General features: G+C 35.4%; 1 protein-coding gene across 1 annotated transcript in view; it reads right to left on the bottom strand.

Annotated features, from left to right (window-relative positions):
- Positions 1 to 7,073, bottom strand: part of Gys2 (glycogen synthase 2) — a 57,555-nt gene extending 50,482 nt beyond the window's left edge. The window contains exon 1 of the mRNA XM_026391934.2: positions 6,953 to 7,073. Within this exon, the coding sequence (XP_026247719.2) occupies positions 6,953 to 7,073 (121 nt within the window). The remainder of the gene's footprint in view (positions 1 to 6,952) is intronic.
- Positions 7,074 to 17,677: the final 10,604 nt, after the last annotated feature.

Raw genomic sequence — 17,677 nt, 5'->3', positions numbered from 1 at the left:
AAAATATCAAGCCTTTCATAAGCAAGAAAAGATGAGCTACCATGGCACATATAGCAAAGAGGAGCTAAACCCCTAACTTTTCACCTAAGAGCACTGCTAATTTCACTAAAAATCACTATTCCAAAGCAAAATAGAATGGACACTAGCCATAATAATGACCTCACTCTCTCCATATGTGTGTGTGTGTGTGCGCGCACCCATTAGTATTTATTATTATGTACTTCCATAATAAAACTGATTAAATCTTGACTATTTTAAAATGCTCAGGTTACAGAATTTGGAAGCCATTTGTCTACTTCAGGATATGTAATTGTTAATCGGACCCTCCTGTACCAAGACACATTTGCAGGAGCAAAGACAGTCATTATGCAGGTAGGACATCATTCTCTGAGGCAGTCCCTCCCTAAATATTTGTGTTCCCAGCATTTTATTAAGTCTGTGGTTTAAATCAAAGTAGCTGCAGTCTCCACAGTGAGAGGCGATATTCAACTTTGGGCAAAGCACACCAACCCTGATACATCTACAATGATATTTTCAAATGTTCTATATAGGATAAGCTTGATATTCTGGAAAACATGGTATTCTAGGAAGTGGGGAGACTGATATTTGTCTTGAATCTGTGTGTGCTATGCAGATTTTGCTTGAATTGTGTGGCTCATGTGGTATGGCTTAGGATGCCATTAACTTATCTCTGCCAGGCAAAGAAACTGCAACCCTAAATTACTATGTCATCCATGATTTAATTAACCATGACCTGTATCTTTTATTTATTCTTTCTAATCTTGTGTTTAAAATAAAATCATGGAATCACTCAAAGAGAAAGCCAATATGATAATTGATTATTTAATTTTCTCTTCTTATAAATAAATTTTATGAAAAATTAATAGCAATAAGCTATTTATTAAATGCAGGTACTGTTGCAAATAACTTATGGTTGATATTTTTTAAAACTTTCACAACAGCACTATAGGTAAATGCAATCATTATTTTTTAAATGGTGACACTGAGACAAAGAGAGGTTTGAAATGGATACATCATCACACAGATAATGGACAAGTTGGGATTTCCACTTAAATAGCCTGACACCAGAATCCCCAGGCTAAAGTCAGCAAAATCATAAGTAAATGTATGGAGCAACAAATTGATGGGTTTCTCAAAAATGGTGTGGGGAAGGAAGGAAACAGAGTTCTTTTGTTTTACTTTATTTTTGCTCTAGAATCTTCTGAATTGACAAAAAGGAATTTAGGGGCTTGGAGTATTTTGGAACCACGAATCTTCTTTCTTTTTTCTTTTCTTTCTTTCTTTTTTTTTTTTTGTTTGTAACTGACGTATAAATATTATACATATTTATGGGGTACTATATGATGATTCAGTATATGTATAGATTGCATAATGTTCAAATCAGGGTAAGCATACCCACAGCTAAGATCCTTCCAAATAGGTAAAAGCTGAAAGCTTTCTATTTAAGATCTGTAACAGGACAAGTATGCAAACTTTTAACCCTTTTATTTATTTATAAAGTACCAGAGCATCAGGCAAGAGAAAGCAATAGTGGCATCCAAATTGGAAAAAAGAAGTCAAATTGTCACTCCTTGCAGATGTAGAAACTTCCAAAGACTCCACCAAAAAAAAAAAAAAATTATTAGAACATAAATGACTTCAGCAAAGTTCTAAATAGTTTTCTATTTGCAAAAATCAACAAACATTTCTATATGCCAATAGCAACTTATCTGAAAAAAGAAATCAAGAAAGCATTTCTATTTACAATAACTACACACAAAATTAAATATCTACGAAATAATCTACCCAAAGAGGTAAAAGATCTTTATAGTTTTCACTGTAGAGTTCTGCTGCTGAGCTACAGCCCCAGCCCAGAACTTGTCAAGCATGTATGAGGCACTGGGTTCGATCCTTAGCACCACATAAAAATAAAAAAATAAAATAAAGGCATTCTGTCTATTCACTACTACAAAAAAAAATTTTAAATGAAACATTGATGACAAAATTGAAGAAGACACTAAAAAAGAAAAGCTATACAATGTTCATGGGTTGTAATAATTAATATTGTTAAAATGGCCATAATATTCAATGAAATTCCTATTGAAATACCAATGGCATTCATAACAGAAACTTAAACAGCAGTCTTAAAATTCATATCGAAGCATAAAAGAACCCAAATAACCAAAGAAATCTTGAGCAGGGAGAAACAAAAAAGCAGGAGGCATCACACTAACAGACTCTAAAATATACAACAAAGTTAAAGTGATCAAAACAGCATTTTACTGTCACAAAGACAGAGTAGTGGAACAAAAAAGAAATTCTAGGAACAAACCATTCATTTATAGCTAAGAGATTTTTGACAAAAGTGTATGAACATATACGGGGGAAAGGACAGTTTCTTTAATAAATGATGCTGTGAAAATTGGGTATCCACAAGCAAAAGAATGAAACTAAACCTCAACCTTGCACCAGTTACAAAAATCAAGTCAAAATATAATACTTAGATGTGAGATCTGAAACTATGAAACCACTAGTAGAAAACAGGAGAAACTTTTCAGGACATTGGAATAGGCAAGGATTTGTGGATACAACATAGTGAAATTAGACAAATGTGATTTTATTACATGTGTGCAAATCTTCTGCAAAGCAAAGAAAAAGAACAGAATAACAAGAGAACCCACAGAATGGGAGAAAATATTTGCAAACTATACAACCTAGTAAGGGATTAAGATAAAAATATATAAGGAAAACAAATAACACACTAGCAAAAAAGAAATCCAATTTAAAAATGGGCAATATAGATCTTATATAGACATTTCATATGAATCATGGTTCCTACATCAATCATAGAAATCTCTGTAGATCTTACAAAAGTGTGTAGTCTTCTTCTCAAAAAAAAAAACTCTTAAAAATATATGCACACATCTTTTCAGATACAATTTCTAAAGATTCACAGACTCCTTGAGGCCCACATATATCAAGGTTCTCTCCGACAGAATGCCTCCCTCAGAAGAGTAAACTTGTGGTTAGACTGGGTTTCTACCAGGCCATTTGACTACAAGTTTTGAGTTTGTCCATGTGCCCTTGTGCCATGTGACCTAGAGCTGTGATTTCCAGTTTGATGAGGCAGCAGGTAAAGGTATTATGTCCAGTAACATGCTGACTTGGGACTAAACAATTTGTGTCTGGTCTGTTTTGAGAAGAAAGCTTTTATTTTAGGATTAAATTTCAAAAGTCTTTATACCTCTTAGTTTCATTTTATTTGTGACAGATTCCATTAAATTCTTTATGATCCAAAATCTTCAATATGATAATCTGGCTATAGTTGACAAGGTTTGGGGAAAGTCTGTGCAGAAGAAATGACTGTAGTAAGGCCTGAGCAAAGAGAGAGAAAGTAAACTTCCTCCCTGCCCCCAACATTTGGAAAAAACTTCCCATCTTAGGCAGTGCAACTTTTCTGCTATTCTTTTCTCCCAATTTTTAACAGTACTTTTTTTTAAAAAAAAATATCAGATATTTAGCACTTCCCACTATTTAGAAGTTAATGGCTCTGTTTATTTTTCATGGATTGGAGATAAAATTATTATCCTTAAAGATAATAATTCATCAGGAGCTTCACAATCTAGCCCCTGAAGGTTTCTCCTGTCTTCCTTCATATTCCCTCCTCTTCCCTCTCTGAGCTGCACTGAGATCTCTGAACAGGGCGCACTTCTGCACCTTGGCATGTGTACCAATGCATCTCAGCCTGTGTAAGTCTCTCACACAGAACTCTCTATCTTTATTGCCTCCTCTGTCATATTTGCCCCACAGCAGTTCAAACTTAAATATCAACTCAAATTTCTCTTCATTAGAAAGGTTCTCCACAAACCCCAAACTCAATTAAGAATCCCACCATAACCACTACCAAAATAGCACCACACATAATCTTCAAGCACCTTTCTCTCTAACCCTTACACTACTGCATGTGTCTATAGCTACATGTTCAATGTCAATCTTCCTACAAGTCTATAAATGCTGGAAAATTGGAAATCAATTCTGTTTTTTTGTTGTTTGTTTGTTTGTTTGGGGTACCAGAGATTGAACTCAAGGGCATTCAACCATGGAGCCACATTCCAAAACCCTATTTTTTATTTTATTTAGAGACAGGGTCTCACAGAATTGTTTAGCACCTTGCTTTTGCTGAGGCTGGCTTTGAACTCGAGATCCTTTTGCCTCAGCCTCCCAAGCTGCTGGGATTATGGGTGTGTGCCACCCTGCCCAGCTCAATTCTATTTTGTTAAATTCTGTCTCTCTAGTCTTTTAGTGTCTGACACCTAACAGATACTTGATAAATCTTTTTTGAATAATAGATGGATAATAACAAAAAAATGGATAAATTAATAAAAGCAAGAAATTTAAGGTTAATATGTACCACTGAAAGGTTATTTGGATGTTATTATTAACAACCAATAGTTTAATTGTGACTCCTTTGTTAGTTATACTTTATTTTATTTTATTTTTTTAAGAGAGAGAGAGAGAGAATATTTTTTTAATATTTATTTATTTTTTTTTTTGGTTTTTGGCAGACACAACTTCTTTGTTGGTATGTGGTGCTGAGGATCGAACCCGGGCCGCACGCATGCCAGGTGAGCACGCTACCGCTTGAGCCACATCCCCTGCCCCGTTATACTTTAAACATTTCCATAACTCACTGGCAAAGTCCTGGTAGTGAGAAATTTTGTTCCTCTCTAAAAAACCCTTTTTTTTCTTTGTTATGAATAAACTTCCTTGTTTGCCATAGAAATTGTAAGATGACTCGAACATATTATTTTCATTTTATTCATGAATAATCTGATACTGAGATAGTTCAAGAGGGTTTTTTTTTTTATTATTCAGAGGTCTCTAACATTTAACTGCAAGACAGAGCTTTTTCATCTATAGGACATATCCTTAGACAGTAGAGGTCTCAATATTTAATTCTTATGTGGCAGTAAAAAGGGGAATCAGACTGGGAAGAGACCTACATCTTAGTCCTCTGTCTCCCGTTTGCTTGTTCATTTAGTGCCTCTATTCATCTATTTTGTGTATTAAATAGAGGGGTTGGATTTAAAATCTCCAAGATGCCTCAAACTGTGGCTATGAACTGCAGGAAAGTCAAGTTCAAAGCAAATTTATATTGTCAGGGATGAATGGAATCATTGTATGTCTCTATTAAAATTTTTGACAAAATCAGGCCGAGTGAGATATTAAAAATATCAGGACAGAAATCAGCATGCACACGATTGGGATTTAAGACCCATGGGATAAGTTTTCATTAGTTCCATTAATGTTTGATAAATGGAGAGCAGAGAAGGAAAGAAAGGGGGCTTGCTAAAGTGCGGCCACTGGGCTGAAGTCATCTGGGCTGACTCTGTTTGCTAAGAACCACTCACCCCAGTTTTTTCCACCAAGGAGCTATGTCCTTGGGCTCTTGCCTACTCCATTGAGGAAATCTTCATTTCAAGGTACACCCTGGGATTCATGTATTGTGGTGGTGGCTCTATGCCAGAAACCTTGGCCATATTTTAAAACTGGGCAAAAAGGAATAGTTTTCATGTGGTTTCTGTTTTCTTTTAGCTGATATTGGATGATATATTTTTGTCTCTTCTTGTCCCTATAGAGAGATCCATTAGATCCAGGACCTTCATTCGACCTGTTCTTTTTCCTCTGGATTACGTAATTAAAATTAATTGATTCCCTTCTTTTGCAGTGGAGTTCATATTACATAATATTTTGCAAAATAAAACTTGTTTGCTGACAATAAAAATAAAATAAAATAAAAACTGGGCAGAAAAAAATTGTGACAGGAAAAAGAACATTGGAAAGATCTACTTGTAAAATACTTCTCTAACTCTACAGTAAAGTCCCTTTTCTCCTTGCTCCTTCTCAATGCAGCCAGGAAGACTGGATTTTGCTCTCTCACCTGAATTATTTGCCCTTTTGCATAGGCAGAATTAATTGATAATTTTGATTTAAGGAATTTTACAAATGCAATTTTTCAACAGTTGGCATAAGATCAAAATCAGAACAGAAGCCAAGTGTAATTGTAATTTGGGATTATTTTGGCTCTAACTAGTCAAAAAGCAGAAAAGTCATGCATCACATTTATGTTTTCATTTCAGCTTCTTCAAATTATACAGCTTGTCACTGCTATTTACCCATCAATCTCTGGACCTGTTCCTTCATAATATTAAAGGACGCAGCCTTCAAAACCATTATCTCTTCTCAGTTAATGTTTTTTCCTTCATAACACTTTTAAACTAGAGTCTATCAATCTATAAGAATTGTTCTTTGATAATTATACAGGTACCTCTGTTATTAAAACCCATTTAAGTTGCCTTCTCTAACCCAGCATAATCAGGTTATATCTTATTAGGAAATTATTTGATCAATTTGACTTTCTTTTTTATTTTATAATTTCTGTGTATGCATCGCATTGAAGAAAAATACTTTCAGTCTTTTGAGTAGCAGTACAGCATTTTGTCTTCTGATCAGCTTTTACATTAAAACTTTAATTCAAAACTAATCTTGAATTATTAGAAATACTATGAAACGTTTCATACAACTGCTATGGAGTTAAAGTTTCTTCATATAGTACTTCCCAAAATAAAGGACTTAAAAGTACTTAAAGTGCTTATGAAGATTTTGTTGATGAAAAAAATCATAAAACAACAAGAAATAAACTTTTCATTCTTATTTTATTGTAACATGGATTTAAAATTATTATTTGAATTCACATTTTCTGGCAATGACTAATTTTTTCACTTACTCCTCTTCAACACATACACAAGTCTTAAGTTGTCACTGCCTGTTGAAATAGATTAGATCAAATGTCACCCTTGCTCATGCATTATCACTGAAGCATCACCTATGAAATCCGAATCTATATTCTTCAACAACCTGAGAAATAGTTACCATCAGGAGCAGCACCAACCTTTATTGGTCACCTCCCAAGAAACTTCAAAGAGCAGTAAATCCTCCACAGGAAGTTTTTCAGCTTCCCACTGAGGAAGCCCACTTAGGGATGTTACAGATAATGATCGGCCTCGAAGCATTCTTCTTCCAGTCTTCAAAAACCCTTGATGGATTCCCTGTTTCAATTAATTGCAATTCCTGCTAGGTGCACTTAGAAACACAGAAGTTTAGAGCCGGTAGGTATCAAGCTCTAGTAGATACTCAAAGAAGTAAACCAGTAGAACAAAATCTCCAGTGCTTCCCAGAGAACTCCCAATTGAAGGAGGGCTTATCTTTTTGTCCAATGAGGACACTATCCCTTACTACTATCTACCTAAATGACCCAGAGCAATCTCGAGTAAAATCCTGCTGTTCAGAGCTTGAGCAGGCTCCTCCTGGGACAGATTGAGCGTGATACAAATCCAGCCCTTTAGCCCTTGTCCTTTTGACCAAGCTAGACTCACACTGTCTCCAGGGCTTGTTTCATCATTTCCAGAGCAACCCAATATTAGCAAAGCAATTTCCCTCATAAAGTTTGCAGACTACATGTAGAACTGGTTGAGATATGTTTCCAGTTTTAAATTCTTTTAGCTTTCTATTCTTTGTTTCTTTCTTGTTTTTTGAGGGGGAGCGGGTACCAGGGATTGAACTCAAGAGCACTCAACCACAGAGGCACATCTCCAGCCCTATTTTGTTTAGAGAGAGGGTCTCACTGAGTTGCTTAGCAACTCACCTTTGCTGAGGCTGGCTTTAAACTTGAGATCCTCCTGCCTTAGCCTCCCAAGCCGCTGGGATTACAGGTGTGCATCACAGCGCCTGGCTCCGTTCTTTCTTTTTTAACACTTTTTTCTAGAGCTTTAAAAAATTTTATTTCTGGTTATTTCCTTCTACACTTACAAATTTAATTTTGATGATAAGCATAGCTCTTGTTTATCTCTTTCTTAATAACTTAAATTCCCCCCCCCCATATCAAAAGTATAAATCTCAGTGTGTCTTTAGGTATAGCATATAATAAATGTATTTTTGACTGGTCAATCATTATCAGTCCACAGTTAAATGAGCTAGTAGAAATTAATTTTAGTCACACTGTATATTTACAAATATGATCAAATTGATAAAGAATGATGCAATGATCCCAGTGTGGTTTCACACACCTATGATCTTAGGACCTTGGGAAGTTGAGGCAGGAAGATCACAAGTTTGAAGACAGTCTCTGCAACTTAGCAAGACCCTGTCTCAAAATTAAAATTAAAAAAAGGGCTAGAGATGTAGCTCAATGGCTGAGCACACCTGAGTTCCATCCCCAGTGCTAAAAAAAATATTATTAATAATAATAATTTAATGGATGTGGATGGGAATATGTTCAAATACAGGGAAAAAGTTACAATAGAAATATCATTAGGATAACACTGCCAATAAATGCCATATATTTGCTTTATCATGTGTTTGTATGTGTATTTGTATCAATATATTCACACACACACACACAATTTTGTTTCTAAAGTAAGGACATTCACAGCATGTTTTAATTTGAACCATCTTGCTTTACAGATTTACCTGGCAGTCTGTATTTTTATTATACCATGTAGTAGCAGAATTGAAGCTCATACAAAATAATGTTCAGGTTAGAATTATAAGTACATTGTCAAAGCATAATTTGTTCCTTATTATAATACTATTTTAGAAACATTTAGTGGGTCTGTAGTCTCACTCCATGTAGTTGGCCTATTTGACTTAAGCCTGTTTTAATGACTCAAGATAGGTAAAATCATATTTTATTATGTGATATTAATAATTTATGTAAATCAAGAAAAATAAACATGTCTTCCGTGATTCAGCAACATATTTGATTATCTTTTTCTACAAATGTAAATATACATACACAGTTTATTATCCATTTGTTTGAATTGTGGAAAAAAAAGGCTACATGGCTAATCAAAAAATCAAGTACTAAAATAATAGAGATATGAGGCTATGTTGTTGAAAAGACTTTTTTACATAATGATTTATTTGTTTGTGTTGACTTAACTTCTGAGTGTTCTGCAAATACAAATTCCAATAAAGCCCAACAGAAGGACATGTTGATGAGGAATGAGATGGGATGACAAGGACATGATAGACCTTTGCGTTTGCAGTGCTTCCTCTCAACAACCTTGAGATTGGTTTTTCCAGGATTGAACAAGCCAAGGGAGAGCTGATTCACATTATTCAACATATACCAAAAGAGTGATTTATTCATTTACAGTATGTTCCAGGTGGCAAGTGCTTGGTCTGGAACCGTCCATTCAGCCACTTATCAGATATGTAACCTTGAGCAGATGTTTATATAAGCTTTAGTTTACTTATTATAATGAGGATGAGATAATTTACATAAGAGAATTAATGTAGTGCCTGGCACTATGCCAAACACTTTAGTAATGCTCAGCCTTATTTTTAAAACATATGGTGGCCTATTAAAACCTTCCCCAAAGGGCATTGGTTACCAATGGAGAGGAATGGGAGGCTAATTTTCTTAATTTTTTTATATTGTACTATACATGTTTGTTACCTGTTTGGTATTTTATTATATTAAACACTTTGGAAGAAAATGACCTTAGATTAATAAATATATTTTATAATGTGGTAACTGAAAATAACTAAGATACAAGATAACATAAGTAGTATGTCTGAATCAATGTTGTAATAACGTGTGTGTGTGTGTGTGTGTGTGTGTGTGTGTGTGTAGTCCTGAAGTATATATGAAGAGAAGACTAAAATAGACACGAACAAAAAATTGGGAGGATACATGCCAAAACTCTTACAGTTATTGTCTGTAAGTGATAGTGGTTATGACCAGTATTTATGTGGTCTTTTGGCTTATTTGTGTTTTACAAATTTTCTGTAATAATCATGAATTACAGATATGCACACCATGCACGGGATAAATCAAAACGGTTTTCAAATTTAATCGTATCATAAGGTTTTGCACAATTCTACTCTTGTTATTGTGATGTTTTGAAATTCCTTGTCCTTAGTTCCCATTTGACTTATTTTTAATATCAAGTACCAGTATTTTCAGCACATATCATCTCCTAATGACACCTCCCATCAGGCTTCTGTACTTTTTTTTAACCTTGTTATTCTCAACATGAGGTCACTCTTCACCAATTCTTGGCTTTTTAGTGGCAAATGCTATTTTCAAAATTGCTCCTGGAGTCAAGAGAAGTGAAATAAATAGAACTAAAAGAAATATGTCCATGTTTTCATCTATCCTTGCTCTCTGGATGAAGTGCCTTCTTCCATATGTATGTGCAGAGAAAGGCAGTCATTTCTGCAGATTTGGAGGAGGATCAGACAAAGTTCTCTGCTTCCCAAATCCCTGAATACTGTCCTATAAGGTTTATGCTAACAGCACAAATAAATGAGTTGGCAGCAGAAAGATAAGAGCTGTTGAGGCAGAAAGGGAGACAGGACTTCTCTAAGGTAGGAAAAAGGTGCTCAAAAGACCCTGATTCCTAATTTCACTCCCACACTAAAATCTTATCTTTCAATGGGAAGAGGCAAGAGGGCAAATTAGGAGGAAAAAAAGAAAGAAAAGAAGACAACTTGTATTTGGTTTCCTTGATAAATAAATATTCCAGCAGAGGTCACTAGATACATTTAGAAGAACACACATTTGCTTTGACATTTTGGAATCTTTTTGAAAGTCTTTAAAGGACTTCCAAGGTTTGATTAGCCTGGACCTGCATATTCAGAATGACTTTGTTAGTGTATTAATGATGTACCCACTGTGGGTGGAGCAGTTGATTCCTAGATTAAGGAACTAAGGAAGAGATTATTTATGTTTTATAATAAAATATGTATGTCAATGAATATTTTTCTTTCAGAGTTTCCTATGAGTATATTTTTCAGAAATCCAATAATCTTGAAAAATAATAATGTTAAAGTAGTCTAATGTTGTCAGTATTCACTAGATTTTGAGATGTCCCTGTTCATCTTTTTATCATCACAATGTTGTAAATTGACTGATCTCTGTGGAAGTGGGCACCTGCCACTTGCTCCATCCAACTTTATCATCTAACACTCAGAACCACAAATCCAGTGTTCCCCAGTGACATCAAAGCCCCTGCACCATGCTGTGGCCTGCTTCTCTTCCAGTGCTGATATTGTTCCAGCTGCCAGGAATAGCCTGTCTGCCATCATCCCATACCTAGCCAGCTCTTTCATTCTCTGACTCTTTCACGGAGAACAAGGCTTTCCTGAGTTCCATCCCCATAGATTCTGTTATGTAATCCTCCTAATGCTCCTTGATTGCCATGGGCATATTTATAAGTACACCTGTCATAGCACATTTTATAATGAAGTTCAGTGTTTGCATTTGTTTCTCCTCTACACCAAGTCCAAAGAAGCTGAAACTCTATTGTTTCTATCTTCAAACTGTAGCTTCCAGCACAGGGCATAGCACAGCACTCCATAAAAGTCAGAAGGTGTAGGCTGTTGCTGTTTCATGGGTAGTTTTATATGATATTGTCCACATTTGTGAGACAATATTTCAATGATGGGGGACAGAAGGACAGTCAGTGTAGGTAGTAAATGACTGGGTCAGGAAGATAGGGACTAATTCAAAGGAAATAAAATGCTAATACCTCCAGAGCACTTTCCCCTCCTCTAACCTGTTGCTAAGGTTACCTGCCTCTAGGGAATTGTTTCTCTCTGCAAGGAGTTGTTAATGAGTAGCCCCGGGGTAGCTCCCTTCTTGCACCTACCCCTGGGTGGCTTTGTTCCTTCCCTTGGATCACTCCACCTTTTGGGTCAAATAGGTTGGATGGGAAGAGAGGGCATGAGAACAAAAAGAAATCTAATATCTATAAAAGGGGCAGGACACTCCTACTCCCCTGGGCACCAACTTGGACTCCCTCCTCTGCAGAGGATCTCCTCCCCACCCCATCCTTTAAATAAAATCTTTTGTGCTTGCCTTGTCAGTTATCGGGTGTTCAATCTTTAGTGCTGGGAGTACAGGATTTGAGCCATGATTCTCAACACCAGCATCAATGATTCATAGAATAGTGAGAACGTAGGGTTAAAAAAGAAAACAACAGCAGTGATAAAGCATATCCAAGAATAAGATTAAAACTGAATATTGTCACTTGAAACTCTTTACACCCTGAATTGACTTCAAAATATGCTGCAAAATATGTTTCCTGTCAGTCCACATGAGACAGGATATAATGTGTCTTATTCTATTTTCAATGATCATGTTTTAAAAAATCAGTTTCTCCAGCATGATTGATACCAAATAGACATGTAGACCAATGGTACAGAATAGAGGACACAAAGACAAACCCATGTAAATACAGTTATTTCATACTAGAAAAAAATCATCAAAAACATTCATTGGAGAAAAGATACCTCTTAACAAATGGTGCTGGGAAAACTGGAAATCCATATGTAACAAAATGAAATTAAACCCCTATCTCTCACCATGCACAAAACTCAAAGTGGATCAAAGACTTAAGCACTAGAACAGAGACCCTGCACCTAATAGAAGAAACAGTAGGCCCAAATCTTCACCATGTTGGCTTAGGAACTGACTGCTTTAACAAGACTCCATTTGACCCAGTTATCCCACTCCTTGGTTTATACCCAAAGGACTGAAAATTAGCATACACAGTGACATAGCCACATCAAAGTTTATAGCAGCTCAATTAATAGTAGCCAAAATACAGAACCGACCTAGATGCCCTTCAACAAATGAATGGATTAAAAAATGTGGTATATACACACAATGAAATATTACTCAGCCTTAAAGAAGAATGAAATTATGGAATTTGAGGTAAATGGATGGAGCAGGAGAATATAATGCTAAAAGAAATAAGCCAATACCAAAAAATCAAAGGCCAAATATTTTCTCTGATAGGTGGATACTAATTCACAATAAGGGGGCAGAGGGATAGGAAAAAATAGAGGTACTTTGAATTAGGCAGAGGGGAGTGAAGGGAGGGGAGTGAAGATAGGAGAGGAAGTATGGGGATAGGAAGGATACTAGAATGAATCAGACATTATTACCCTATGTACATATATGACTATACAGCTGGTGTGATTCTACATCATGTACAACCAGAAGAATGAGAAATTATACTCCATTTATGTATGATGTATGACAATACATTCTACTGTCATGTATAACTAGTTAGAACAAATACAAAAAAAAATCAGTTTTTTAGTAGATCCTGTTTTTATCTTTAAATGAGTTTTGGATGCTCTAAAACATTTTTATTTTTGAAATTTAAATGGCCTTAATATTTATGAGTCAAGGCAGTTAAGAAAGTATTTAAAAGTCATTTACTTTTAAGGTAATATGCAAATGCATTATTGGGCTTAAAAAGTATTCAAAATTAACGTAAAGACAAAAATATATTTTCTTATCTATGTGGATGTTAACTAAATATAATATTTAGGTTTAACATCGGCTTTTAACATCAGTCTATGTTCTGTAAATATGCAATCAAACTAATATTTGTTACAAAGATTGCATTGTGCAACCTTCCCTCCCTACTGACTGCTTACTAGTATTAGGGGTAGACAAATTACAATACATTTTTCAATATTAAATAAGCAGCTCAGGTAATCTCCTTGCAAAGACCTTGACTAGTACATATTATGTTATTTTTATCTACAGTTAAAAATATCTTAAGCATTGTTTTCTTTGAATTGTGTCACTGATTAGAAATGACTGTGCCTTCAGCATGAATTGAAAGCGCCAGCTGCCTGGTGTCAGGTGTGAGGCATGATGTCCAGGCTAGTCATCTAGTTCCTCACAGCTCAGAGGACGTGCCTGGCAACCATCAGTGTTTTGTAATGTGGGTGCCTAGTTCCATGTCAATAGAGCAAACAAGAGAGAACTTGGGAAGCAAGATGTCATCCCCTTTTGATTGATTTTTCCCCTTTGGGAGAAAAATGTACTGTGTTATTTAACCCTTTGTAACCTCTAGGCTTTCGACATTTCCTGGAAAGTTGTTTTTACCTGAACACAGGTTCATCTCAGAATAATCTCACCAACTGTGTGTCTGTTCTTCTTCTATCCCTAGTAATAAAATTTCTTGGTTGTATTAAAATAAATTTAATTAAATCTGTCTTTTAGGGATGTAAGTTAAATGTATTGGTTTTGACATTGTAAACCTGTCCTTAATGATATGGGCACAGGATATTTAAATGTAGGACATTTAAAGGAAATGATAGTTCTTCCATCATCAGCTTCTATGGGTTTCAAGCTAGTAATCTAGAAATAAGGAAATGTCCACCTCAATGCTACATTCACTTTACCTTGTGTCTATTCAGATAGAGCCTGTTCTGTGGGCTTGAAAAGGGGAACAGAATTATTTGCTATTAATTAATGCTTATTATGTGTTATATAATGAAAACACTTTATAAAGTGTAACATTTAGTGGAATTTCAAAATTTCCCAAAGAGAAAATTACTCACTAACCTTGAAAATTTTTGTGAGCTCTGATTGCTATAAACTCTAACAAACAGCTCTTTAAAAATCTCATGAATGAATTGTCATAGGTAGCTTTATTTCATCATCTGGACAAGAATGAAGGAATCAATCATCACTAGAACTTTAAGAATGTTTGTAAAAAGCACATTATAAAAGAAAAAAGTTGTTGTTTTTCTAAGGTAGAAGGCTGAAAAAAAGAAACAAGAAGATAATATTAATCTCTCAGAATTTCTGAAGATTTTAATGTCCTTGCTATTATTATTGACTTTTTAAAAATGTGTTCTAATTAGTTATACATGACAGCAGAATGCATTTTGATTCATTGTACACAAATGGAGCACAACTTTTCCTTTCTCGGGTCGTACACAACATAGAGTTGTACCGTATATGCAGTCATACCTGAACCTAGGGTCGTGATGTTCATCTCATTCCACCATCTGACCTACTACCCTCATGTCATACTTAATGACTTGGAAAGGAATTTCTAACATTTCTTGTTTCATTAAAAAAGAATAAATAAACAATATGTTCACTTAGTTCAAAAACCATAAACTACAAAAATAACACCTTTAAATTCTCTTTTATCTGTCCAAGGCTTAGCACTTTCCCTTTTCCCAAACACCACCCCCTGAACTTTAAAGATTCATAGACATTTTTGTAGCCTTATTCTCAATCTAGCTTGCCTGTTTGCTTCCTCTTTCCTTTTATTTTTTATTTTTTAAAATTTCGTTCTTTCTGGCACACAGGCTGACCTTGAATGGTACAATCCTCTTGCATCAGTCTCGCCAAATAGCTGGCATTGCAGGAGTGTGCCACCATGCCCAGCTGTAGCTTTTTAATTTCTTAATATAAACACAATCAGATAAAAATATACTTTTTCTGAGCTGGGGTTGTGGCTCAGTGGCAGAGCACTCACCTAGCGTGTCTGAGGCACTGGGTTTGATCCTCGGCACCACATAAAAATTAATAAACAAAATAAAGGTATTGTGTCTATCTACAACTAAAAAAAAAAATACACTTTTTCTCCCTGAAACTATTTCTACATCTTTCTGTATTGATATGCAGAGAGCATGCTCATTCTTTTATGTAATGGAACCCTATTCTACTGAATAGAAAAACCTTATGTGGACATTTCAGTTTTTATCTTTTGCTATTATAAAACAGCACATACTGACTATATCATGTTGTTCTTTTGCTAGAATGCAGGTTAATCCCCCAAAATGAAACGGAGTAAAAGAGCATACACTTTTCATTTCGGTAGATATTGCTAAATTGCCTACCATCATACTCTTTCCAGCAATCTATGAGTTCCATTTCCCCATGAATAATAGAATGTGTTACCAACATTTGGATTTTTCCTTTTAGGTGAGAGAAACTTTAGTTTACACTGGTAAATTACTTACATATACTTTTAGTATACATTTGTAAATAAATTTATTTTTTCACATACTTAACAGCAATTCTTTTGGTTCTATTTTATTTGGGGTAGGGGGGTACCAGGGATTGAACTCAGGACACTCCACCACTGAGCCATATCCCCAGGCCTATTTTGTATTTTATTTAGAGGCAGTCTCACTGAGTTGCTTAGTGTCTAGCCCTTGCTGAGGCTGGCTTTGAACTTGCAATCCTCCTGCCTCAGTCTCCCGAGCCACTGGGATTACAGGCATGCACCTCAGCCCTGGGCTTCAATTTGGTTCTTAATGACATTATCTATTCACATCTCTTTAATTTTTCTCCATATTTCCAATATCAATCTCTAAGAAGTCTTTACACAAAAAGGCAGCTCACCCATTGCTTGCGATATGAATTGAAATTTTCTTTCTTTATAAATTTTAAAATTTGCTTGAATTAGTTATAAGCGACAGTAGAATGCATTCGTGCACTTACGTATCACACATAAATGGGGTATAATTTCTCATTTTTCTGATTGTGCGTGTTTATGTTTTGTTTCCCTGAAGATAGAACTATCATAGCAGCTAGAAGAATTACTTATACCAGGTACTCAATAAACATTTCATGTGTCATGGCTTCCTGTGATAGATACTTCTTTAACTTTGTTCCCACAGAAACCAGTGTTCCAAAACCAGGTAAGGCATTCTTGCTTCCCACTGGGCTCAGTTTGTTAATGCAGAGTAGTATTTCTATGTGGGAGCTCCAATAATAAGAATCAGGTTGAGCCGACACCAGAATAAAAGTCTTTTTTCCTCCAAAAGATCTTCATTCTACCTGAAAATTTTCACCAAGACAGAATCCAGATATAACAGAAAGAATTTAGCAGGTAGCTGTTAGGGAACAGTAATACAGTAATAGTAAAGTGTCTTAATAGAAAGACCTGGTGTGGTATTAAGCCTGTAATCCTAGTGACTTTCGAGACTGAGGCAAGAGGATTGTAAACTCAAAGTCAGTCTCAGCAAAAAATCTCTCTTACAAAAAAAAATTTTTAAAAGCCCGGATTACAGATTAGTGGTAGAATGTGCCTTGGTTCAGTCCCCAGTACCATTTAAGAAGAAAGAAAGGAAGGAAGAAAGGAGATGCAAATTGGGTGTCAGGATTTGAGAATTTTGGCTCCAGTTCAGCCAAGATAGAAGACATTTGTTGGTTTTGTTGTTTTATCACCTCAAAAATTATTTTCCTTATGACTGAAGAGGATACCTTAAAATTCTTCTGGGACCCATCCCTTCCACCACTCAGTTCACTTTGCCTTGAGAAAAAACAAGTTACTTATCAATGAGATCACTACATCTTCCAAGACACAGGAGCTCAGAGACATGCCTTTTATTCCATGACAGCCAATAAGATGCAGTGAGATATTTTCTGGAATTCCAAAGCAGGCAATAGAAATTAGTTCTAAACCAGTGAGGATATGACCCCGGAGCTGCTATAAACAATTTACCATCAGCGGAACCCAAGAGTTAAATAAATATACACACAAAGAAGAGTTAGGTCAGGAAAAACTTCCTAATTCTGATGACATTTCTTTGTCCTTCAAAATAATCTTGCTTAATGTCAGTACTATTCCTTGATTTTTCAGGTAGGTGCACCAATAAATTCCACCCTGTTTTGTTTGTTTGTACTAAACCATTGATTCACCAAAGTACTCGGGGGGTATGTTTCTCTTCTGTGAAATAGGTTGGGCAAAGATGACTTTAAATTCTAACATCATGATCTGAATCAATATGTAGTTTTCACATTTTGAATAACTTACAAAATACCTGAATCCATGTATTA

The sequence above is a fragment of the Urocitellus parryii genome, chromosome 5 (assembly GCF_045843805.1).
Source record: "Urocitellus parryii isolate mUroPar1 chromosome 5, mUroPar1.hap1, whole genome shotgun sequence".
Lineage (NCBI taxonomy): Eukaryota > Metazoa > Chordata > Mammalia > Rodentia > Sciuridae > Urocitellus > Urocitellus parryii.
The sequence above is the reverse complement of the archived record's forward strand: the minus strand, read 5'-3'. Positions and strand labels throughout refer to the sequence as shown.